General features: G+C 47.8%; 1 protein-coding gene across 3 annotated transcripts in view; it reads right to left on the bottom strand.

Moving 5' to 3' along the window:
• Positions 1-258: 258 nt before the first annotated feature.
• LOC105478598 (SUMO1 activating enzyme subunit 1) overlaps positions 259-25,591 on the bottom strand; it is an 86,713-nt gene continuing 61,380 nt past the window's right edge. For 2 of the 3 annotated variants that reach the window (XM_071087245.1, XM_071087247.1), the window contains exons 7-9: positions 10,086-10,230; positions 6,523-6,592; positions 259-1,294 (exon numbers count right to left, since the gene is read on the bottom strand). In XM_071087245.1, the coding sequence (XP_070943346.1) occupies positions 1,202-1,294; positions 6,523-6,592; positions 10,086-10,230 (308 nt within the window). In that variant the 3' untranslated portion in view covers positions 259-1,201. The remainder of the gene's footprint in view (positions 1,295-6,522; positions 6,593-10,085; positions 10,231-25,591) is intronic. The other variant, XM_071087246.1, reaches the window with a different exon arrangement.

Raw genomic sequence — 25,591 nt, 5'->3', positions numbered from 1 at the left:
CTTGTCACTGAAAATAGCCACTATTTAGCTGAATTACCCATTAGACAACTGGAGCCAGAAGCTTCTACACACTCTAGAATGTGAACAATTTAACTCTTGCTGCATCACCCAGAAAAAATGGTGGCAGGAATGGTGAGAGAGAGGAGGAATCTCTGAGTTAAGAGTCTCAAGGGAGATTTCTTCAGGTCTGAAAAGGCAACTGGTAGGATCATCCCATTCTCTCTCAGAAGCTTCTGAAGTGGAAGAAAAACAAGCAAATCCTAAAGCAAGTAACTTTATTATCATTCCTTTAAAAAGAACCAAGGAAAATTCACAACATATGTGAAACACAAACAGCTGTGGTTTAGGAGGTAAACAAAGGACCAACACAACCCTGAAATGCAACAGCCTCTGAGTGGCTTGGGCCGCATGTGACTGGGGTTCTGTTAAAAGGGCAGGCTCCTCCCTCCCAGCCCTGAAGCCCCAGGAACCTGCATTGAAAGACAAGCTCTCCTACTAATACTCAAATTGCAGGGTCTTGCCCTAACATCCAAGACTTGGTAACATCTCCTTTCTCCCAGCACCCAGCTGGAACTCAACTAATCCTAAATGAAAACTCAAGAACAGCACACCAGATGCCACCTGTTGTTTGTCAGGGTCTCAAACTCCAGAGGAAATGCATTTGCCTGTCATGGTTTTCCTCTCTAAGGGCACCTGTCTGAACTTGGAGCTGTGCTTCCACTGGTGCCTCATGGGGCCTGGGCCTACTCTCAACCTGAAGTCACACTTTTCTCTGTAAGACATCAGGTGGGGAGTAAGTCCAAGAAGGTGGCAAGAGGCTCCCAAGCAACAGAGCATGCTCGTTCCTGGCAGGCATCTCCCACAACGCCCCAGAGGGCTGGCGAGGCTGTGACTGCATAAGGACAGACAAAGGGCAGAGGGGTGCTTGGAAGTGCTCATCACTCAGGGGAGCTGGCAGGCCCGGGATGACAGGCAGCCTGAACAGTGCTGGAACAAAGACAGCCACCCTGCGCCCCTTGTCGAGCAGCTGCTTGTGATGGGAAGCAGCACGTCGGCACCACCTCCTTCGTCGCAGGAAATGTTCTGTACTGGGCCAATGACTTCAGTTTTCCTTGCCTGGAGATGCCTTCTGAAGGAAGGGGACAGGGAATACAGGCGGGAATGCTGCAATTGGCATCTCCGGGGCTGCCAAGTCTTGAGTTCACTTGGGGCCAAGGCACTCTACAATCCCATTCCCCTTCATGCCATCGAAGAAGAAGAAGTTGTTGTGAGGAGGGTCCCGCTGAGACAGGGCCTAGGGAGAAAAATGAAAAGAGGGTTTATCTCAAGTGCTTTAAGAGGAATAGAGGGAAAAAAAATTCTAAAACCAGTCTAGGGCAGTGGTTCTCAACTGGGGTTGATTTAGATCCCAAAGGGCTATTTGGCAATGTCTGGAGACAATTTTGATTGTCCTATCTCTGCTCTGTCCCTTACAAGCTGTGTCCATGAGGAGATTATTTAACCTCCAAACATTACCTTCTCTACCTAACATGAGAATAAGAAATGTATTAGCTTGGGTTAAACTATGTATCTCAAAAATTTAAAGCAGGCCAGGGCCAGCCACACTCACACCTGTAATCCCAGCACTTTGGGAGGCCGAGGTGGGAGAATCACTTGAGCCCAGGAATTCAAGACCACCCTGTGCAACATGGTGAGACCCCATCTACATGAAAACTGAAATAGGTTGGGTGCGGTGGCTCACGCCTGTAATCCCAGCACTCTGGGAGGCTGAAGTGGGCAGATCACCTGAGGTTGGGAGTTCAAGACCACCCTGGCCAACATGGTGAAACTTGTCTCTACTAAAAATGGTGGCGCGCTACTTGGGAGGCTGAGGTAGGAGAATCGCTCGAACCCGGGAGGCAGAGGTTGCAGTAAACTGAGATTGCGTCACTGCACTCAGCCAGGGCAACAGAGTAAGACTCTGTCTCAAAAAGAAAAGAAAAAGGAAAAGAAAACTGAAATAAATTAGCCAGGTATGATGATGCGTGCCCAAGGTGCCAGCTATTCGGGAGGCTGAGGTGGGAGGATCGCTTGAGCCTCGGAGATTGAGGCTGCAGTGAGCTGTAATAGAGTCACTATACTCCAGCCTGGGTAACAGAGTGAGACCCTGTCTCCAAAAAAAAAAAAAACCACACACACACACACAAAACACCTTAAGACTAAAGCAATGACTAACACTGTGTTGTACCACCACTGGGCAACAGCAGAAATAATTATTCATGACTATTCAACTCAGAAAGGTGGCAGTTCTTAGGCTGTGGCCTTGATCACCTAAGGGGACACATTTAATCAAGGAGCACACTGATCCAGAAGGAGGATCTTCCATGAGGACATAAAATCGCTAGGCTTCCAAAGGGGGTCAGGGCTGGGATCCAGAGGGTCTGGACAATGCTATTTAGAATGGTGATTATCTTGTGGGGTTACCAGACAGAGCACTTTAAAAGACAAGAACAGGGCTGGGCTTAATGGCTCACACCTGTAATCCCAGCACTTTGGGAGGCCGAGGCGGGAGAATCACTTGAGCCCAGGAGTTCGAGACCAGCCTGGGCAACATGGCAAAACCCCGTATCTACAAAAGACCTGTCTTTTGAGGTAGGGTCAGCCCCTGAAACAACATACTGACTCTCATGAGAAAGGGTTTACAATTGTCCACAAATTTTCAAACAGGTGCTTAATCTGGAAAGGATTGAAATTTCACCACAAGCCACCATTTAAAGAGAAGGACATCACCTAGGCAAGCTGCCAGGGCAGGGTTTAATGGTTCCCAGGAGCACCGTCCCATCATTCATGAGGAAGGTGGCGCTACACATCCTGAACTGCTCCTCCTCAAACTCAGCACCAAACCCTTTTCATTTCCTCATCCATAAAATGGGGACAATCACATCTACTATATACAAATAGTGTTATCCAGCCATTTTTCCAGGGAAATTTTATTTATTTAAAAATGTTTTTAATTTTAATTTTTTGAGACAGGATCTTGTTCTGCTGCCCAGGTGGGAGGCACATTCTCGGCTTACTGCAACCTCCATCTCCCCAGCTCCCACACAGACCCTCCTACCACCTCCCAAGTAGCTGGGACTTTTGTAGACATGAGGTCTCCCCATGTTGCCCAAGCTGGTCTTGAACTCCTAGGTTCAAGTAATCCTCCCAAAGTGCTGGAATTACAGGCTTGAGCTACTGCACCCAGTCAAGGGAAAATTTATTCAGCATCTACTTTATGCCAGGTATTTGGCTAGACATTAAGGATTCTGAGAAGGTCTCTGTCCACATGGAGCTTGGATCAGAAAGAAGTTTGCTTCTCTGGGCTCACGTATAAAATAGGCAAATAAAAAGCACCTGCCTGCTAGAGCTTTTGGTGAGAATGAAATGTGACCAGGCTTGTAAAGTGCCTAGCATATAGTAAATTCTCAGTAAGCAGGAGCTGCTATTAGTAGAGGCCAGGAGTCCTTTACCAATACTGGGCATGCCACCAATCCAGCCAGGTGGAAGGGTCCAACAGTCCACAGCTGGAACTCTTAGACCCTGAAACCCAAGATACAGGAGATGGTATGTGTTTTACCAGGAGCCTGGGATGGCTGCTGCTTTCACTATCACCTCTCTTACCATAGACAGGGAGACCTGCCGTGGACGGTGGGGATGGAGAGAAAGGAAAACTGCTATAAAGCTAAGGAAGTAGACATGGATATAAAATAGGGTATCTAGAAGGATATAAGAAAGGAAAGACGCAAAAGATGATTCCAAGGGAGTAGACTTGCGCTTGCCCCCATCTCCTAGTGTAAGCTTTCCATAGTGCTCAGACAGTGTCTCAGGAGAGAAAGGCGAGTCTGAGGCCCTTGGACTGTAGGCCCTGCCTGCCAGCTGGCTGAAGGCTGACCTGTGATAAGTATGAAGGAGTACTGGGGATGAGAGCAGGGTATGGGGTGAACATGGGGCAAAAGGTAAAGTGCCTCCCAAGCAAGATGGGGTAGGAGGAGATTCCAAACACACCCAGCAACCAAGAATGCAGAGTACTCTGGCTATCTGGGATAAACAGAAACAAGATGCTGGGCACCAGCTGTCTCCAGCAGGCAGGAAGGAGGGGGCTGTGTGAGGATGGGGATGTGAGAAGCTACCACCAACAATGGGGTCAAGGCTACCTGCCCCAACCTCCAGTCTCCATCCCACATGAAAAATTTAGGGGGAGCCCCTCAACGGGATGTACAGAAGTGAGGCTGATGGTGCGAGGTCAGCTGCCCAGGGGTCCATGCAGTCTCTACATGATGGTGCCGTTGAAGGCAACACCTGACACATGACTGCCACGTGGTGAAGAGGACAGGCTCAGCAACCAGAGTGCCTGGGCCCAAATCCTGGCACCACACTAGCCTGGGCAAGCAACTTCTTTCCTGCACTTTAGTTCCTCTTTTATAAACCAGGGATCACAGGAGTTCCTACCTCATAGGGCCAGTGGGAGATGAAATGAGTACCCACGTAAAAAACACTGTCTTTGTGTGGCAGCCAGTGGGCTTTCAGTAAGTCTTGTCTATTATTATTGGTGGTGTCATCACTTTAGGCTACAAAAATATGTACATTCCCATTCACCACTTAGAACGTTCCCATTGCTGCACTCTTTCCTGCAGTTTGTCTACAGGGAGCCTCAGAATACTGCTCAAATAGTTCTCTGGGTGGCCATTACCCTCTTCTCAGATTGGGCATATAAACTGTAATTTTCACATCACTCTGGGTTATGTATAAAACTGAGCAAGGAAAGAGGTATGGCCATTGCACACTTTTCTTCCCCCTTCAAATATCTCCTCAGTGCCCATCATAGAAGAAAGTTAGATTGATCAAAGGAAGAATTTAGACCAGAGAGAAGGATCAGAAAAGAATAGACAAAAAAAAAAAAAAAAAAAAAAAAAGCCATAGGAAAATGGTGTGACTAACAAATTGAGTCAAATGTCTCCAGAATTTACAGACCCCACGACAAAGTGTTAAGGGCTGGGTCTCCAAATTGTCCTCCTAAGTTCAAACTTGACATGTACATGGACATGGCCAATTATTTAACCAGGCATGACTCTGCTCCACAAGAAAGAAGGAAAAAGCCTCACTGGAGTCCACTAAGGCAGCCAAGAACCTGCAGAAGGCAAACTTAACATCTTTGGGCAACTAGGAAAGTCCGCAAAGAATGTACAATATGTTTGGGGGTATGGGATAGTTTTAGCACCCAAATGTTCCAGAAGACCCTCAAAAGGCTGTGCTAGTTACTGGCTATGTGACCCTGTAGGAAATGCTTCCCTTCTGAGAGAGACACTAACACCTACCTAACAGGGTCACGGGTCATCCTGTACAGAGCCTTGAGGGGCTCCTGGTGTGTTCATGGGGACACAGACATCGATTTCTCTGCAAATACCTACAGTGTGTGGGTTAAAAAGAGGGAGGCTTGGCCGGGTGTGGTGGCTCACACCTGTATTCCCAGCACTTTGGGAGGCCAAGGTGGGCGGATCACGAGGTCAGGAGATCGAGACCATCCTGGCTAACACGGTGAAACCCCATCTCTACTAAAAATACAAAAAATGAGCTGGGGGTGGTGGCGGGCACCTGTAGTCCCAGCTACTCAGGAGGCTAAGGCAGGAGAATGGCATGAACCCGGGAAGCAGAGCTTGCAGTGAGCTGAGATCGTGCCACTTCACTCCAGCCTGGGAGACAGAGCGAGACTCTGTCTCAAAAAAAAAAAAAAAAAAAAAAGGGAGGGCTTTGATGCCATGGTGATGAATGGAGATAAACTGTACAGAGGTTAAGAGCACAGGTTCGACTGGGCACGGTGGCTCAAGCCGGTAATCCCAGCACTTTGGGAGGCTGAGGCAGGCGGCTCACGAGGTCAGGAGATCGAGACCATCCTGGCTAACACGGTGAAACCCCGTCTCTACTAAAAAAAATACAAAAAACTAGCCGGGTGTGGTGGTGGATGCCTGTAGCCCCAGCTACTCGGGAGGCTGAGGCAGGAGAATGGCATAAACCCGGGAGGCGGAGCTTGCAGTGAGCTGAGATCCGGCCACTGCACTCCAGCCTGGGCGACAGAGCGAGACTCCGTTTCAAAAAAAAAAAAAAAAAAAAGCACAGGTTCTGGAGCCCCTTTCATGGGCCCCAGTGTCTTCCTCTTAAGTGGGGATCATGATAGTACTCACTATAAGAGCCATGAGAAGCAGAATCCCCGACCAAATCAACAGGCACTGGATAACTAACACAGTTAGGGGAGAGCAGATCACACCTTCGAGGCACTATGGCCAACTGTGCGCTGAGCACAGAGCTGGCACTCCAAGGTCATTTGCTGAACGGCCACCTGGATGGGCCAGAGAAAATGGGATGAGGTGGAAATGGGTAGGGCATGAAACAAAGATGAATGGGGTAAGAGAAAGCAGGCAGCTGTCTAAGACAGTTTCCATTCTCTCTGTCAGCACATATACAAAGTCATGGTTAACTATTTTCTGCTCCATAGTGATGTTTTACCTTCACAATTTCCTGTGCCAAAATCCCTCCAACCACCGCACACACTGGGGCCATCTCGGAGAAGCAGTAACTAAAAGAGAAGGAAGACAAGGAAAATGGAACACTGGGAACAGAACTGTGACCATGACATCTGGAGAATAAAAACAACTCTCCTGAATAAAAACAACTTCTAGCAGGAGGGCCAGATTCAGACAGCAGTGTTAATGCTGGCATCTAGGCATGAAAACGAAATCTGAGCCAGGGGTTCATAAGTGGTTGGAAAAGACCTTTGAACTTTGGCAACCAGAAATTCTTTCACAATACTTTTATTTTTACCTTTATAAGTTAAAGGAAAGACTATATCTGTGCTTCCTATATCTGTCCTAGAGATATCAGATGTTTCAGCGCCCTGGTCACATTCTCGCAATTCTCTTCTTACCCATAATGGGCAGTGGGTTCTATATGCTATTCCCAGACAAATGTCAGGGAGCAGGCCTGTGTTAACATGTAGGAGGCAAGGGAAATTTGAGGCCTGAAATTAAAGTATGAGGGCAGAAAGAGTCTTCACAACTCACATAGAAACCAGCCCTTCTGGGCCAGGATGGGGCATCCAGAGGACAAATTTTAGATGACACAGTCACCTGCCCCTCCAAGTCACCCATCCTAGTGAGCAAATCACTTTATTCCACCACTTCCCCAAAGGAAGTGTGCTCTGCCAGCTCCTACTCCTGAACACAATGGCGTGTGCTCACCAAGCAAACTGGAACACAGACAAGTGAAAGGGAAAGCCTCCCTACAGAACACTACCTCCAGTCTCCCCAGTTTGATGCACATCCTTCTAGATATTTTTTTTTGGAGACAGAGTCTCGCTCTGTCACGCAGGCTGGAGTGGCAGTGGTGCAATCTCAGCTCACTGCAAGCACCGCCTCCCGGGTTCATGCCACTCTCCAGACAGCCTCCCGAGTAGCTGGGACTACAGGCGCCTGCTACCACACCCGGCTAATTTTTTTATTTTTAGTAGAGACGGGGTTTCACCATGTTGGCCAGGCTGGTCTCGATCTCTTGACCTCATGATCCGCCTGCCTCAGCCTCCCAAAGTGCTGGGATGACAGGTGTGAGCCACCACACCCAGCCCCTTCTAGACGTTTTAAAAAGTGCACAATCTAAATGGATATAATTAGGCCAGGCTTGGTGGCTGATGCCTGTAATCCCAGCACTTTGGGAGGTCGAGGCAGGTGGATCACAAGGTCAAGAGATCGAGACCATCCTGGCCCACATGGTGAAACCCCGTCTCTAATAAAAATACAAAAATTATGTTGACGTGGTGGGGTGTGCCTGTAGTCCCAGCTACTCAGGAGGTTGAGGCAGGGGAATCGCTTGAACCTGGGAGGCATAGGTTGCAGTGAGCTGAGATTGCACAACTACACTCCAGCCTGGTGACAGAGCAAGACTGTCTCAAAAAATAAATAAATAAGTATAATTTAAAACCCAAATATTATCAACTATTACTTGTTCTGTTCTATAACCTATTGAGGGACATTTAAGCTGTTCAACACTGTAATCATACGTCTCGACAAAGACACAGGTGTTGAAATAATTCCTTAAGGCAAATTTCTAAATATGTGTGTGTATATGTATGTGTGTGTGTATATATATATATAGACTACAAGCACCAGTCATCAATACCCAGTTAATTTTTCTATTTTTTGTAGAGACAGGGTTTCACCACATCGTCAAGGTTGGCCTCAAACTCCTAAGCTCAAAGCAATCTGCCAGCCTCAGCCTCCCAAAATGCTGGGATTATAGGTTTGAGCCACTGCACCAGGACAATCATGGCTTATTGGGTCAGGGAACCGCAGGTGCTTCAAAGACCACTGCTGGCCCTAAATGGAGTGGGGTTTGCTGTTGCCTACCTGAAGTTCCCAGCAGGAAGGGAAGAAAGGAGGGACTAGGGACTCTGGCAGACCTTACTGTTGATAAGAAATCAAGGTAGCATGTTATTGCTAGAGCAAGCACTGTGATGATACCTGGGGTGGGATGTGGGTTGGCTACTTACTACCTGATGCCTAGTACATAATAGCTGCTCAGTAAACTGTAGCCATCATTACTGCTACAAGCTGGAGGCACTGCAAAGCCGAGTTTAGGAAGCCCCTCAAGACATGGAAAGGGAATTAGGGTGAATGCATGATCCCAGAGCTGCTTGAAGGAGATTATGGATGGAGCGTGTGGTGGCTCACGCCTGTAATCTCAGCACTTTGGGACACCAAGGTGGGCGGATCATCTGAGGTCAGGAGTTCGAGACCTGCATGGCCAACATGGAAAACCCCATCTCTACTAAAAATACAAAAAAAAATTAGCTGGGCATGGTGGTGGGCACCTGTAATCCCAGCTACTCAAAAGGCTGAGTCAGGAAAATTGCTTGGACCTGAGAGGCAGAGGTTGCAGTGAGCCGAGATTGTGTCATTGCACGCCAGCCTGGGCGACAAGAGTCAAACTGTCTCGAAGAAAAAAAAAAAAAAAAAAAAAAGGAGATTGTGACCTAGTCACCATCTGGTCTTCTCCAATCAAATCCTAAGCCTGTTTATGAGAGCAAAGAGGTGGTCACATAAGGTGAAAGCATGCAGTGTCCAAGTAAGAGGATGCTGGGAACATGGGTGGTTGTGCTGCTGGGGGTATAAATTGATAGGATACCAATGGGGGCAAAGTGGCAATGCCGACCAAATGATAAATTACATCCTTCTGACCCATCAACTCCCTTCCTTCTAATTATCCTGCAGTTATACCTGCACACGTACAACACAAGGTCACACACTACAGTGTTACACAGTTAGAAAAGCCTGTAATCTTTGCCACGGGCCAGGCACGGTGGCTCACGCCTGTAATCCCAGCACTTTGGAGGCCGAGGCGGGCAGATCACGAGGTCAGGAGATCGAGACCATCCTGGCTAACATGGTGAAACCCCGTCTCTACTAAAAATACAAAATATTAGCCGGGCGTGGTGGCGGGCTTCTGTAGTCCCAGCCACTCGGGAGGCTGAGACAGGAGAATGGTGTGAACCCGGGAGGCAGAGCTTGCAGTGAACGGAGATTGCGCCACTGTACTCCAGCCTGGGCGACAGAGCAAGACTCTGTCTCAAAACAAAACAAAACAAAACAGAAAAGCCAAAACACAACTTGAGTGAGCAGGCAACTGGTTTAATAAACTCCATCGCTTCACACACTGGAATACTGAGGAGCTGTGGAAAGGAGGGAGCAAACTATATACTGATCTGGAGATGTCATCAAGAAATAACAAGATCACGTAAAGTGAAAAAAGGTAGAGAATAGTGTTTACAGATCTTATATTGCCTTGAATTTTGAACGTGCATATAAGATACTTATTGTAAAAATCAGAATCTGCCCCCTCTTTATTTTTTATATATTGCTATTCTAGTGAAGAGGCAGAAGTCGACAGGAGCTAGCAGAATGTGGCAGGGGGCTCTCTGCAGGGCTTTGGGTCTAATAAAAGAGCTCCTCAAATTAAGGCAAATCCTGAAAACAAACTTCATCTGTCCAGACTAAACAGTGATAAATACTGAGACCAACCTGACAAAGTCCTCAGGAAGCAGGTCAGGACTAATACCCAGTGAGTCAAGCACATCATTTCGTATCTGGAGCAACAACTCGGAATCTTCCTCATATGTATCAGAACTGGGATCTCTTCCTTTATCTGTACGGAACTTTAGGAGCACTGGGAAAAAGAAAAAGAAGGCAGGTTATAAAGTCGTTTTTTTTTTTTTTTTTTTTTTTTGAGATGGAGGCTCACACTGTCGCCCAGGCTGGAGTGCAATAGCATGATCTTGGCTCACTGCAACCTCTGCCTCCCGGGTTCAAGCGATTCTTCTGCCTCAGCCTCCTGAGTAGCTGGGACTACAGGCACATACCACCATGCCCTGCTAATTTTTGTATATTTAGCAGAGATGGGGTTTCACCATGTTGGTCAGGCTGGTCTCAAACTCCTGACCTCGTGATCTGCCCGCCTCAGCCTCCCAAAGTGCTGGGATTATAGGCGTAAGCCACTGCACCTGGCCACCTTTTTTATTTATTCAACAAACATAGTCAGAGAGGCAATCCAACAATTGTAAACGCAATTTACCTTACTGTGAAAAGTGCTGTGATAGTATAATAGGGGGTCTGACACCCTCTGTAGAGTGGTATTAGGAAGGCTTCCCTGAGGAAACAACAATTCAATGATGTATGAGTTTGAAAGGGGCAGAAAGCAGTGGAAGCTTCCAGTAGAGGAAAAAGGCTCTATTAACACCTGGAAGAGCCAGGTGCGGTGGCTCATAGCTGTAATCCCAGCACTCTGGGAGGCTGAGGCAGGTGGATCACGAGGTCAGGAGTTCGAGACCAGCCTGGTCAACATAGTGAAACCCCATCTCTACTAAAAATACAAAAATTAGCCAGGCGTGGTGGCACACACCTGTGCTCCCAGCTACTCGGGAGACTGAGGCAAGAGAATCACTTGAACCCAGGAGGCAGAAGTTGCTGTGAACCAAGATTGTGCCACTGCACTCCAGCCGGGTGAGAGTAAGACTCTGTCTCAAAAAAGTAAAATTAAAAAAAAAAAAGCTGGGCGCGGTGGTTCACGCCTGTAATCCCAGCACTTTGGGAGGCCGAGGTGGGAGGATTACCTGAGATCAGGAGTTCAAGACCAGCCTAGTCAACATGGTGAAACCCTGTCTCTACCAAAAATACAAAAATTAGCCAGGCACCTGTAATCCCAGCTACTTGGGAGGCTGAGGCAGGAGAATCGCTGGAACCCAGGAGGCAGAGGTTGCAGTGAGCCGAGATCGTGCCACTGCACTCCAGCCTGAGCAACAGAGTGAGACTCCATCTCAAACAAAAAAAGGCCCAGAAGAGGCCGAGTGTGGTGGCACACATCTGCAATCCCAACACTTTGGGGGGCCGAGGCGTGAGGATCGGCTTGAGCCCAGGAGTTTGAGACCACCCTGGGCAACATAGTGAGACCTCACTGCTACTAAAAAAAAAAAAAAAAAAAAAAATTTAGCCAGGTATGGTGGTGCCTGTAGTCCCAGTTACTCAGGAGGCCAAGGCAGAAGATCACTTGAGCCCAGAAGGTCAAGGCTGTATGAGCAGAGATCTCATCACTGCACTCCAGCCTGGGTGACAGAATGAGACCCTATCAAAAAAAAAAAAAAAGAAAGAAAGAAAAAAAGGAAAAGAAAAGGAAAAAGGGAAGGGAGAAGGGAAGGGGAAGGGGAAAGGAAAGGGGAAAGGAAAGGGAAAGGGGAAGGGGAAGAGGAAGGGGAAGGGGAAGGGAAAGGGGAAGGGAAAGGGGAAGGGAAAGGGGAAGGGACCCAGAAGAGAGATGATAAGGAGTGGGAGGTATGCATTCTAGGCAGGACCAGTTCAAAGGCTGCTTTAGCCAGAAAGGCCAGACAAATACTTAGACCCATCAAACAGGCACAAACAAAACCTCCTTTACTATGAAAACTACCTCAATCCCCATAAACGGATGTTTAATTTTGGTTGTGAACCAGAGGAAAGGTTCAGATGATGGCTGTGAGTCAGAACTATTGTGTAGGAAGACCCCAGTAAGGCTAGAACTTTTATCCCAAACAAAGACAAACGATTGATTAGGCTGGGTGCAGTGGCTCATGCCTGTAATTCAAGCATTTTGGGAGGCCGAGGCGGGTGGATCTTCTGAGGTCAAGAGTTTGAGACCAGCCTGGTCAACATGGTGAAACCCTGTCTCTACTAAAAATACAACAAATTAGCCAGGCGTGGTGGCAGGCACCTGTAATCTCAGCTACCAGGAGGCTGAGGCAGGAGAACCGCTTGAACCCAGGAGGCAGAGGTTGTAGTGAGCCAAGATCACGCCACTGCACTCCAGCCTGAGCAACAGAGTGAGATCTCATCTCAGAAAAAAAAAAAAAAAAACACTGGCCAGGTATGGTGGCTCACGTCTGCAATCCCAGCACTTTCGGAGGCTGAGGCGGGCAGATCATGAGGTCAGAGGTTCGAGACCAGCCTGGCCAACATGGTGAAATACTGTCTCTACTAAAAAAATACATAAATTAGCCGGGCATGGTGGCGCACACCTATAGTCCCAGGTACTTGGGAGGCTGAGGCAGTAAAATCACTTGAACCTGGGAGGAGGTTGCAATGAGCCGAGATCGTGCCACTGCACTCTGTCTGTGTGATAGAGCAAAACTCCATCTCAAAAAAAAAAAAAAAAAAAAAAAAAAGACAAAAAAAGACTGATTAACATACCAACACCTTCTAACTGCCCACTACACCTTGTCCACAGGTAACGTGCCTGTGGGTGGGCAGGCATTCTTTCTCCCTACATGCTGCCCAAGGAAAGGGCACAGCCAGTCTCAAGCCTTATCTCTAAGGACAATACTCCTTCTCCCACATCACACAGGATATTTCAGAACAGACATAGAGACATGGATCAGCTTCTAGGCCCACGCCCTGAGTGCGCTGGGACCATATTTCACACCTGGAGACGGGGCTTTACAGTTTGCCAGTTCTTTCATTGATGTCCCTTCCGTATATGTTGACTGAAAAAGTAGACTTACTCAGCAAATTATACTCTCTACCAGGACAAGGGGTTCCTACATAAAAGTTAAGGTAAATTGAAAACTACCAGGAGTTGCTGTGAGGCTCTTTAAAAATGCAAGTATTTGGGCCAGGCACGGTGGCTCACACCTGTAATCCCAGCACTTTGGGAGGCCGAGACAGGCAGATCACGAGGTCGGAGATTGAGACCATCCTGGCTAACACGGTGAAACCCCGTCTCTACTGAAAACACAAAAAAATTAGCCGGGCGTGGTGGTGGGCGCCTGTAGTCCCAGCTACTCGGGAGGCTGAGGCAGGAGAATGGCGTGAACCCAGAAGGCGGAGCTTGCAGTGAGCCGAGATCAACTGGGTGACAGAGCGAGACGCTGTCTCAAAAAAAATAAAAATAAAAAATAAAAAAAAGCAAGTATTTGGTACCCACCCCAGACTGAAGCAGCAGAGTCACACTTTTTAAAGACCAAATAGTTTTGATAATGAGCAGCCTATGTTGAGGACCATTCTTTAAGTAGAAGTCACTCCACCAGCCTGGCCGAACATTTACTTTGTGCCAGAGAGACCTGGGTGCTAAAGGTCCAATGTCGAGTGAGTGAATCTTGGTCTCTGCAACTGTGAAGGCAATGGGTGGGAGAACAACTGAGGAGGACAGAGTTTTAGAAGCTACAACAGGTGGCTCCACTGAAGCCTGGGAGAAGTTCAGAAATGGGTTATAAAGTGTTCCAAGAAGACCTCAAATCACAGATGCCCAGGTTAAAAAAAAAAGACACACCCTGCTTCTGCACTACGCTTTTCTCAGTGCCAATGTCAAAGGCCCCTGGCCTGTATTTCTCTGGTAACTTTCAGGTGTCCAGTATAGATGGGGCTCTGCACATCAGAGCAGAAGTAATTTCTTTTTTTCTTTTTGAGACAGTCTCATTGTCTGTTGCACTCCAGTCTGTTGCCCAGACTGGAGTGCAATGGCACGATCTCGGCTCACTGCAACCTCTGCCTCCCGGGTTCAAGCCATTCTCCTGCCTCAACCTCCCGAGTAGCTGGGATTACAGATGCCTGCAGCCCCACCCAGCTAATTTTTTGTATTTTTGGTAGAGACGGGGTTTCACTAAAAATACATAAATTCCTGGTCTCAAACTCCTGACCTCAGGTGATCCTCCTGCCTTGGCCTCCCAAAGTGCTGGAACTACAGGCATGAGCCACTGCACCCGGCTGGTAATTTCTTTTAAAAAAAAGGAAAGAAGCCAGGCGCGGTGGCTCACGTTTGTAATCCCAGCACTTTGGGAGGCCGAGGCGGGCGGATCACAAGGTCAGGAGATCGAGACCATCCTGGACAACATGGTGAAATGCCGTCTCTAGTAAAAATACAAAAAAAAAAAAAAAAAAATTAGCCGGGTGTGGTGGTGGATGCCTGTAGTCCCAGCTACTCGGGAGGCTGAGGCAGGAGAATGGCGTGAATCCAGGAGGCGGAGCTTGCAGTGAGCCAAGATTGCACCACTGCACTTCATCCTGGGAAAGAAAAGAAAAAAGCTCCAGAAAACCCATGGACTCTGAATACTGTTTGCTTTCTGAGAATGTTACTCTCTTCTCTTTTTCAAGAACACAGCTTCTGCAACCCTCAATGCTACCTCAACACTTGGTAGCCAACTGAAAGCTATGACAATTGGCCAGGCACAGTGGCTCATGCCTGTAATCCCAGCACTTCGGGAGGCTGAGGCAGGTGGATCACCTGAGGTCAGGAGTTCAAGACCAGCCTGGCCAACATGGTGAAACCCCATCTCTACTAAAAATACCAAAACAATTAGCCGGGCATGGTGGCAGGTGCCTGAAATCTATTACTCGGGAGGCTGAGGCAGGAGAATCTCTCGAACCCAGGAGGTGGAGGTTGCAGTGAGCCGATATTGTGCCACTGCCTGAGCGACAAGAGCGAAACTCTGTCTCAAAAAAAAAGCTGTAAGGCTGTGACCATCTGGATGCCAGAGAGCACTGATCTGCTACCACCCAAGACTTCTAATTTTGTAGATGTGCTGCTGGTACTCCGATTGTAGTAAATAAATAAATGCAACTGAGTAACCATTTGGGGGCAGGGTAGAGAAATGACTGCAGAAGTGGAAAGTACTGCCTGTTTGGACCAAGCCTCTTTTCCAAAAATGTCCCATAAAATAAAGGAGGCCAAGGCGGGTGGATCACAAAGTCAAGAGTTCAAGACCAGCCTAGCCAAGATGGTAAAACCCTATCTCTATTAAAAATACAAAAATTAGCTGGGTGTGGTAGCAGGCGCTTGTAATCCCAGCTACTGGGGAGGCTGAGGCAAGAGAATCGCTTGAACCTAGGTGGCAGAGGTTATGGTGAGCCGATATCGTGCCACTGCACTCCAACCTGGGTGACGGAGTGAGACTCTGTCTCAAAAAAAAAAAAAAAAAAAAGTAAATAAATGAATAAAAATAAAGAATCCAGCCATCTGTTAGTATAGCCAAAGCAGAGGATATTACATCAAACGTCGAATGCTAGTCCTGTCAATCACTCCTGAGAGAACAGGGCAACAAGACCCAGAATGGGTATCAACACTGCCTGAGCAGATGGAGGCGATGCTGAGCACGGGCTGCTCATAGGGCATAGTCTGAGGCCCTGCAGCAGTCACGTGGCAACTGAGGCTGCCTGCTTTCCAGGTGCAAGGTGGTGGACAGTGGCAGGAGTCCTGTGCTAGATGGCTCTTCTTATTTCTGTGTCACTGGGACAGAAGCATCAACTGTCACATGTGACCAACAAGAGGTGATTTTTTTTCAGCTGTTACCACAAAGCTTTTCATCTTTTGGTTTGAAAACATAGCTGTGGGAGTACCAAAGCCCAAAGCGTTATAGTGCCTACTATGTGCCAGACACCATACTAAACATTTCACATGCATTAGCACTCATGGAATCTTCACAATAACCTGGGGTAATTATTATCACCCTTCCTACTGGTTTTTATTGTTGTTGTTGTTTTGAGACAGAGTCTCGCTCTGTCGCCTAGGCTAGATTGCAGTGGCATGATCTCAGCTCACTGCAACCTCTGTCTCCTGGGTTCGAGTGACTCTCCTGCCTCGGGCTCCCCAGTAGCTGGGACTATAGGCACCCACAGCCACGGCCAGATAGATAACTTCTGTATTTTTAGTAGTGACAGGGCTTCACTATGTTAAACTTCTGACTTTAAGTGATCCTTCTGCCTCAGCCTCCCAAAGTGCTAGGATTATAGGCATGACCCACTATGCCCAGCCTACCCTTCCTACTTTGCAGATCAGGAAACTGAAGTTCAGAAACATTAAACGACTTGGTCACTGTAACTCCCAAGTACTGGAGCAGAAATGTAAACTCAAATCTAGCTTCAGAAATTGTACTTCTTAACCCTAATGGAATCCAAAAGAAACTGCAGGTCCATACGGGGACAGAGCACCTAGGATTCCAAGTGGTCTGGTTCTTTGCTACCCACCTCAGGGGACCCTCCATTTGATCATGTTTTTGTCAAATGCATTTTTCCAGATGGGCCTTGCCTCTGTTAATTTCAAGCTGTAAGTTCAGTGGGTGAGAAGTGGGGATGGAGGTCATACAAAACCTTGCCCATCAATCTTGAGAGAGTAAGACCAGGAATAAATAGGATGGCATTAAGAGCAGGAGCAAAGGCAGCGGCAGCTGGCCCTGCTGTTTCTCTGGGCCCCTTGCCTGTTCCTGGTGCAGTTCGGCTGGACGAGGGCCGGCAGGCTGGCACCGTCCACATACCTCGCTGACCACATCTGAAGTCCTTGCAGGGCCTCTGGGAAGGGGGCCAATCAGTCCAGCCACTTATTTGCAGCAAAACAAACAGAAGCTGTCTTTTTTCACTCTTTCTCGAAGGTCAGACTCCAGTTAGCAGCAGTGGAGGGGGGCAGGAAGAAACCCTTGTTTTTGACAGGCAGCAGCCTCAGAACTGACCCTAGCCCCTGACAAGTTCTTGCTTATTAAATTCTCCTCTTTGTTCTGCTTTATGCCCCGCCCAAAGAGCCAGCGCACACACATACCACTGTTGACTCTGCATTTCTGAAGAGCACCTCCCACCAGTTTACACATTATAAAACTGTTCCGTTAAGATCAAACACTGTCAGGGCTAGAGAGCTGCTTCACCAAAAGATGACTCATCAAATCGTATCAAAACACTGCACAAAATTAGAGTTCCAAACTTGATTAACTTCATCTGAACCTTTTAATTAACTCAGGTTGCTGAAGTCTAGGGGGATGACATTCATCGCTGGAGATGATGGGCTAGTGTCTGGGCTTAGGTTCAGGACTTGCCCATGTGATGGAAAAGGCCAACTTTGGAAAAGAGAAACCAAGCACAGTTTCACATATTTAAAAGAAAAAACTGTGGATATGTGGATATACTACCACCTTTACAAAATAATGTAAGCACTCAAATTCAAATTTAATCTCAGTTCATAACATCAGGTTAGAGCTATAACAGGAATCTGGACAGCAACATTTATTAATCACTGTTTGTTACATAAACTATTACATTTAACTATTATGCCTAAATTTATTCACCAAGGCTACTGAATAAACCACTATTTTAATAGGAAGAAAATGAAGTCACTGTCACAAATTAGCCCCTAATTGCTGGCCCCCAAAACAGTTTCAATTGTGGGGGGTAGGGGAGCTGAATCTATATCAAAACTTCATTTACATGAGAAAGGCCTAAAGTTTTTCGGTGCCAGATACCTCAGCCCCAATTCTCTGGCTCCCTGCGGCTGAACATAGACTCCTCCTCAGGGTTGGCTTTTTTTTTTTTTTTTTTTTTTTTTTAGACAGAGTCTCTTGCTCTGTCACCCAGGCTGGAGTGCAGTGGCGCAATCTTTGCTCACTGCAACCTCTGCCTCCCAGGCCCAAGCAATTCTACTGCCTCAGCCTCCTGAGTAGCTGGGATTACAGGCGCCCACCACCACGCCCGGCTAATTTTTGTTTTTTGTTTTTTTTTTTACTAGAGATGGGGTTTCACCATGTTGGCCAGGCTGGTCTCAAACTCCTGACCTCGTGATCTACCTGTCTCAGCCTCCCAAAGTGCTGGGATTACAGGCGTGAGCCACTGTGCCCGGCTCCAGGGTTGGCTCACTTTATGGAGAGTTGCTGTCTCTGGAAACAGCCTGGTAATCTGCTCCACTCCCAGGTGACATAAATTTCCAGAAAAAAATGCAAAGTATGGTAGTCCTCTTATCCAACAGCCTACTTCCTAAGGCAAAGCCCTGGGCCTGACATTCAGTCAATTGTTCATTCAATAAATATACACTGAGCAATGACTGTGCCAGGTGCTGGGCTGGGCAGGCGAGGGCAGAATGATCTGTCCTCTCACAGCATTTCAGAGGGCAATCAACAAAAACTACACAGGAGATAACAAAATGTCCTAACTGGAAAAGGGGCTTTGAGAGAGCCTCAGGGGGGTGCAAAGAGGTGCCTTGTCAAGTGACCAGGCCCTCCACAGTTGGCAGAACCACCTCGGTCCTCACAGTCCCTGAATATCTGTCTGTCCCGTCCTCTGCACCTTCTCTCTGCAAAGCCTGTCCCTGGCCTGGAGAGCTTTCCAACTGGAGGGCAGCAGGGAAGAGCACAGCTCTAGACTCCCTATTCTTTCACTTACTGTGACCTTGGGCAAGTGACAAGGACCCTGAGCCTCCTCTGCAAAATGGGAATCCCAAGGGCACTTATGGGGTTTGAAGATTAAATGAACCAATACATGTAAAGCACCCAAGAGTGCCTGGGGCAATATCTTCCAGGTCTGTCACTGCTCTTAAGCAAAGTGCAGAAACCCAGCTCACACTCGCCCTAGAAAAGCTGACACTTGCTGTGGTGACCTGTGCCACACAGTAGCTCATTTAGCTGCATTACCATTAATTCAGCTGTGAGCTCTGGACACAACACTGCCTCAGACCTCCCTGTCTCCTGACATTCACTCCCAGCACCCTGTTTTTCCCTCAGACACTCTTACGCACAGTTTGTGATTTTTTTTTTTTTTTTTTTTTTTTTGAGACACGGCTTCAGTCTGTCACCCAGGCTAGAGTGAGTGGCACAATCTCAGCTAATTGCAGCCTGGACCTCCTGAACTCAAGTGATCCTCCTGCCTCAGCCTCCCAAATAGCTGGGACTACAGGCATGCACCACCACACCTGGCTCGTTTTTTATTTTTTGTAGAGACGGGGTCTCACTATGTTGCCCAGGCTGGTCTCAAACTCCTGAGCTCAAGTTGTCTACCTGCCTTAGTCTCTGAAAGTGCTGGGATTACAAGCATGAGCCATCACACCCAGCCCAGTTTGTGGTTTTATATTCACCTGTGGAAATTAGTACAAGGATTGGCTTGTCTCCTCCATTAGATTTTTATGCTCTGTGGGGCAGAGGCCATGTCTGTTTGTTCACTACTACTATATACTTGACACCTGGCACAGGGCTTGCTCCATAGCTGGCACTGAAAAAATATGTCACACAGGAAGTCTGTTTGAAGAATAAAGGATAACTAGGGGAGAAGGGCTCATGACAAAGTGACACAGGCCGGGCAATCCAGAGGCCAGGCGCGGTGGCTCACGCCTGTAATCCCAGCACTTTGAGAGGCCAAGGCAAGCAGATCAACTGAGGTCAGGAGTTTGAGATCAGCCTGGACAACATGGTGAAACCCTGTCTCTGCTAAAAACACAAAAACGAGCCGGGTATTGTGGCAGGCACCTGTAGTCCCAGCTACTTGGGAGGCTGAGGTACAAGAACTGCTTGAACCCTGGAGGCAGAGGCTACGGTGAGCTGAGATTGTGCCACTGCACTCCAGCTGGGTGACAAAGCGAGATCCTGGCTCAGAAAAAAAATAAAGTGACAAGAGCTCCTGGAAATCCAAAGCAGACCTGGTCTGTTACTGACTGAACTGAAAAGTGTTCGAGCTATCTGGGATGGTTCTGTCTCTTAGCAAGTGTTACAAACATGCTACACACGGAATACTCAGCAAGAAAAAAAGGAAACAGCAGCAGCAGATACACAGGGCACCATGTCTGCCCTTAACAGGGAAACACAATAGGAATCCCACTTTCACCACTGCATCTGAGGGCTAGGGTGCAGAACAGTCTATAGGTGTGAAGCTCAGAGGAGGGACATAGCTGGGCTGGGGGAGGAGGCAGGGATACTTCATAGAAGCCACCGTGATTCTGGATCTCCTGGCCTCTTACCATTCATGGCATCTTGCCATCTGCTCAGTTTACCTCCACATTACTTTCCTTTGTTTACCTCATTCTGTTTTTCTCTTTAACCCAGAAACTTAAAAGTATGTGTGTGCATGTATATTCATTCATCCATTCTTCAAAAATCACTTCCTGAGCACCTGCTCTCCACCGCTACCCTATGCTAGCTGTGCTGGGGACCCAGAAGCGACCCAGACAGCCCCAGGCCTTGCCCTCACACGTGGAGCTCACAATCTCCAGAGGGCAGGCTCATAAGCCTCTGTCTGTTGCCACAGCCACATGGTGCTTTCATCTCTTTCTCTAGAAAACTTCACCTCCGGAGCAGCCGCCCCTGAAGACTCACTCTGAAATGCCCCCTTTTTGTGCTCCAAGTCCTGCCCACGCTTTCGTCTTTGCAGTGAAACCCAGTCTATGGCCTCATCAGGCATCAGCTCAGAAAAGGGAAAGAAGCTGTGCCTCGTTATTTGCATCTCACTCTACTGAAGAGATTCCGAGGTGCCGGATGAAAGTTGTTGATGGGGAAAAGGAGCGTGCACTTTCTCAGAAACAAGCTCAAAAACAAGATGCCATTTTTTGCCTACCAAATTAAAGACCAAGATGACTCAACCCAAGCAAGGCTGAGGGACCTCGAACGGAGGGGAGCACGAACGCTCAGTGAACCATGTAAAAATGTGGTATTAAGGATCCCTATAAAAGGTCCTGACCTTTACCCACTGAATGAATTACCTATAAATGTTCACTGCAGTGTTGTTTACACAGGATGAGCCCCCCTTATCCAAAATGACAGGGAGCAGAAGTGTTTGAATTTTGGGTATTTTCAGACTTTGAAATATTTGCAATGTGCTTACTGATAGAGCACCCCAAATCTAAGAATCCCAAAACCAAAATGCTCCAATGAGCCTTTTTTTTTTTTTTTTTTTTGAGACGGAGTCTCGCTCTGCCGCCCGGGCTGGAGTGCAATGGCCGAGATCCGGCTCACTGCAAGCTCCGCCTCCCGGGTTTACGCCATTCTCCTGCCTCAGCCTCCCAAGTAGCTGGGACTACAGGCGCCGCCACCTCGCCCGGCTAGCTTTTTTTTTTTTTGTATTTTTTGGTAGAGACGGGGTTTCACCGTGTTAGCCAGGATGGTCTCGATCTCCTGACCTCGTGATCCGCCCGTCTCGGCCTCCCAAAGTGCTGGGATTACAGGCTTAAGCCACCGCGCCCGGCCTTTTTTTTTTTTTTTGAGACAGAGTCTCACTCTGTTGCCCAGGCTGGAGTGCAGTGGCAGGATCTCAGCTCACCGCAAGCTCCACCTCCTGGGTTCAAGTGATTCTCCTGCTTCAGCCTCCCTAGTAGCAGGGACTACAGGCACCCACCACTACACCTGGTCAATTTTTGTATTTTTAATAGAGACAGGGTTTCACCATGTAGGTCAGGCTCGTCTTGAACTCCTGACCTCTGGTGATCCACCCACCTCGGCCTCCCAAAGTGCTGGGATTACAGGCATGAGCCACCGCGCCCAGGGCCAATAAGCATTTTTTTGAGTGTTATGTCAGCACTCAAAACATTTCAGATTTTGGGGGCGGGATGCGGTGGCTCATGCCTGTAATCTCAGCACTTTGGGAGGCCGAGGCGAGTGGATCAACTGCGGTCAGGAATTCAAGAGCAGCCTGACCAACGTGGTGAAACCCCGCCTCTACTAAAAATACAAAAACTATATGGGCATGGTGGCGGGTGCCTGTAATCCCAGCTACTTGGGAAGCTGAGGCAGGAGAATCGCTTGAACCCAGGAGGTGGAGGCTGCAGTGAGCCGAAATCACGCCATTGCACTCCAGCTTGGGCGACAAGAGCAAGACTCTGTCTGAAAAACAAAAAAACAGAAACAAAAAAGACTGAACAAGGTAGGTACAACTGTTACCACCCCCATTTTAGTGGTAGGAAAACTGAGGCTTAGGAGAGGTTTATGGTCATGACGGATTTAAAAGTCACCACATTCTTAACCTCTATGTTATAGTGTCACCTCTGGAACAGAGACAAAATAGAAGACATGCCAATTTTTACAAAAATCACTTGAAAATGGATTTGGTGCCCCTAACCTAGAGCCCATCAATTTAGAATAATGTAAACTACCATTTCAGATTAGCCCCAGCCCAATACTCGATTCCTTTCCTTAAAAATGTCAGGCAATTCTGGCTGGGCGCGGTGGCTCAAGCCTGTAATCCCAGCACTTTGGGAGGCCGAGACGGGTGGATCACGAGGTCAGGAGATCAAGACCATCCTGGCTAACCCGGTGAAACCCCGTCTCTACTAAAAAATACAAAAAAACTAGCCGGGCGAGGCGGCGGGCGCCTGTAGTCCCAGCTACTCGGGAGGCTGAGGCAGGAGAATGGCGTGAACCCGGGAAGCGGAGCTTGCAGTGAGCTGAGATCCGGCCACTGCACTCCAGCCTGGGCGACAGAGTGAGACTCCGTCTCAAAAAAAAAAAAAAAAAAAAAAAAAAAAAAAAAAAAAGTCAGGCAATTCTGCTGGGCGTGGTGGCTCACACCTGTAAGCACTTTGGGAGGCCGAGACGGGCGGATCACGAGGTCAGGAGATCAAGACCATCCTGGCTAACACGGTGAAACCCCGTCTCTACTAAAATACAAAAAAAATTAGCCGGGCGTGGTGGCGGGCGCCTGTAGTTAGTCCCAGCTACTCAGGAGGCTGAGGCAGGAGAATGGCATGAACCTGGGAGGCGGAGCTTGCAGTGAGCTGAGATTGCACCACTGCACTCCAGCCTGGGTGACAGAGTGAGACTCTGTCTCAAAAAAAAAAAAAAAAAAAAAGTCAGGTGATTCCAGAGCTTGACTCTCACCTTTAAACTGAAACATTCTAACTAGTATGAGAAAACTAGTTTACAAAAAGAAAAAGGAAAAAAAAAAAATCTAAAAGTCACAGGGAAATAATGTGGAAAACAAGTATAAACTTCCATGGGCCCCTAATGCATTGCTTTGCCAACCACACCCTCTGGTCACAGAACTGTTCTGACAGAGCCCTCTACATTCAGAGCCACCCTGCCTGGTCACAAGCAGCAGGGAGAGAGGGTCTTGTCTCCAGCCCAGCACTTGAGCAGCACATGACCTTGACTCTAGGCATCTGCTGCTCTCTGCCAACCCCTCTTGCTGAGGGAACATGGCACAGGACATTCCCGTGACTGTTGTCTGACAGTCAGAGAAAAGATGTGAGGCTTTAAACAAGAATTGCAGCTGGGCCTTGGGGCCTGTGAGCAGCTCAAACACAGGCTACTGCCAAGGGGGTGGGGGAGTGGGGGAGATGTGGGCCTGCAAAGAAAAACAGCAAGGCAGGTTGCTGACAATGTTGCCCATTATTGTAATCTGGTCTTGGTGGACCTCAGTTTCCCATCTGCAAAAGTGGAATAAGAAAATGTCACGAGGCGTCTGTGAAGTTCAGACAAAATAATCATCGTAATGGTATTATTACTAATGCTAATAATTAAAATCTGAGTACTTTGTCAGGCAATGCTTAAACACAAGGCCCTGGGGATGACAGTGTGACAGCTCTGGCTCAAGTCTAGACTCTAACACTTACGGAGTGTGGTGACCCTGGACAAATGACTTAGCCCTTCCAAGATTCAATTTCCTCATGTCAAAATAGGACAAGACCTGATCTAGTAAGGATGTAATGAAGATTTAATATGATCACAATGCATGTAAAGTACATGAACCGGCCAGGCACAGTGGCTCACGCCTGTAATCCCAGCACTTTGGGAGGCCAAGGTGGGTAGATCACCTGAGGTCAAGAGTTCGAGACCAGCCTGGCCAACATGGTGAAACCCCATCTTTACTAAAATACAAAAATTAGCCAGACATGGTGGTGGGCACCTGTAATCCCAGCTACTCAGGAGGCTAAGGCAGGAGAATTGCTTGAACCTGGGAGGCGGAGGTTGCAGTGAGCCAAGATCGCACCACTGCACTCCAGCCTGGGTGACAGAATGAGACTGTTTCCTCCCCCCCCCAAAAAAAGAGAGAGAGACAGGGTATTGCTGTGTTGCCCATGTTGGTCTTGGACTACTGGCCTCAAGCAATCCTCCCACTTTGGCCTCCCAAAGGGCTGGGATTATAAGCATGAGCCACGGCACCCCACCTGTAACCAAGAGCTATTAATTTACAATGTGTGCCAGGCCTTCATCTAATCCTTCCAGTACTGTGTGGCATAGACTTGCTGCTGAACCTCTCTTGCAGACTGAGGAGCAGAGTCGGTGACTAACCAGTTCTGTTCTCTCATGAGCTCTCTGCTGTAAGGCACAGAGACGCATTTGTGGGTCACCTCTGCCCTTCTCCTCACCTCTCCTGTTTGCAGGGTGGTGCCTTCTTCCTTTCTGAATGACTGTGGTCTGCATTCTCTACCACTGATAAGGCAGTGGTGTGCACACACGCACACACCACACACACACACACACACAACTATGCTTTTTTTTCCTTTTCCTTACAAATTATTTTTAAACATCTGTGGTCATGACAACAGCAAATCAACAAGCACTCAGCTGCTGCCCCATTATCGGAACCCATTTCCCTGTGGCTGTCTCCTTCTCAGCAGTTTTTGTCATTACTGGACACCAAAAACCCACTGGGGAAACGTCATACCCAAATAGCGATGGCTGCCTATGGCCTGCTTTGCAAAGGTTACAAGTTCTAAAATAAGAAGTTTCTTCTGAAGAGAACTAATCACCAAATCAAGCCAGCATCCAAAGACAAAGTCATTTAAAAATCACAAAACAGGAGTGTTGGGAGTGTGAATAAGGGGAAATTGAAGAATGAGGAAAGAAAGTTTTCTAAATTATCTAACAGGCTGGGTGCAGTGGCTCACGTCTGTAATCCTAATGCTTTGGGAGGCAGAAGTGAGAGGATCACTTGAGCCTAGGAGTTCAAGACCAGCCTAGGCCACGAAGTGAGGCCTCTTTACAAAAAAAATTTAAAAATTTGCCTACAAGAATCCCAACTACTCAGAAGGGTGATGTGGGAGGATCACTTGAGTCCAGGAAGTTGAGGCTGCAATGAGCTGTGATCATACCACTACACTATAGCCTTAGAGCAAGACTCTGTCTTTAAAAAAAAATTATGTAAAATTAAAAAGTGGCCAGGCGCAGTGGCTCACACTTATAATCTCAGCACTTTGGGATGCTGAGGTGGGAGGATCACCTGAGGCTAGTAGTTCGAGACCAGCCTGTGAAACCCCATCTCTACTTAAAATACAAAAATAAGCCAGGCGTGGTGGCGCACCCCTATAATCCCAGCTACTCAGGAGGCTGAGGTGAGCG

The sequence above is a fragment of the Macaca nemestrina genome, chromosome 20, assembly GCF_043159975.1.
Source record: "Macaca nemestrina isolate mMacNem1 chromosome 20, mMacNem.hap1, whole genome shotgun sequence".
Classification (NCBI taxonomy): domain Eukaryota; kingdom Metazoa; phylum Chordata; class Mammalia; order Primates; family Cercopithecidae; genus Macaca; species Macaca nemestrina.
This window is presented reverse-complemented; position numbering and strand designations above follow the sequence as displayed.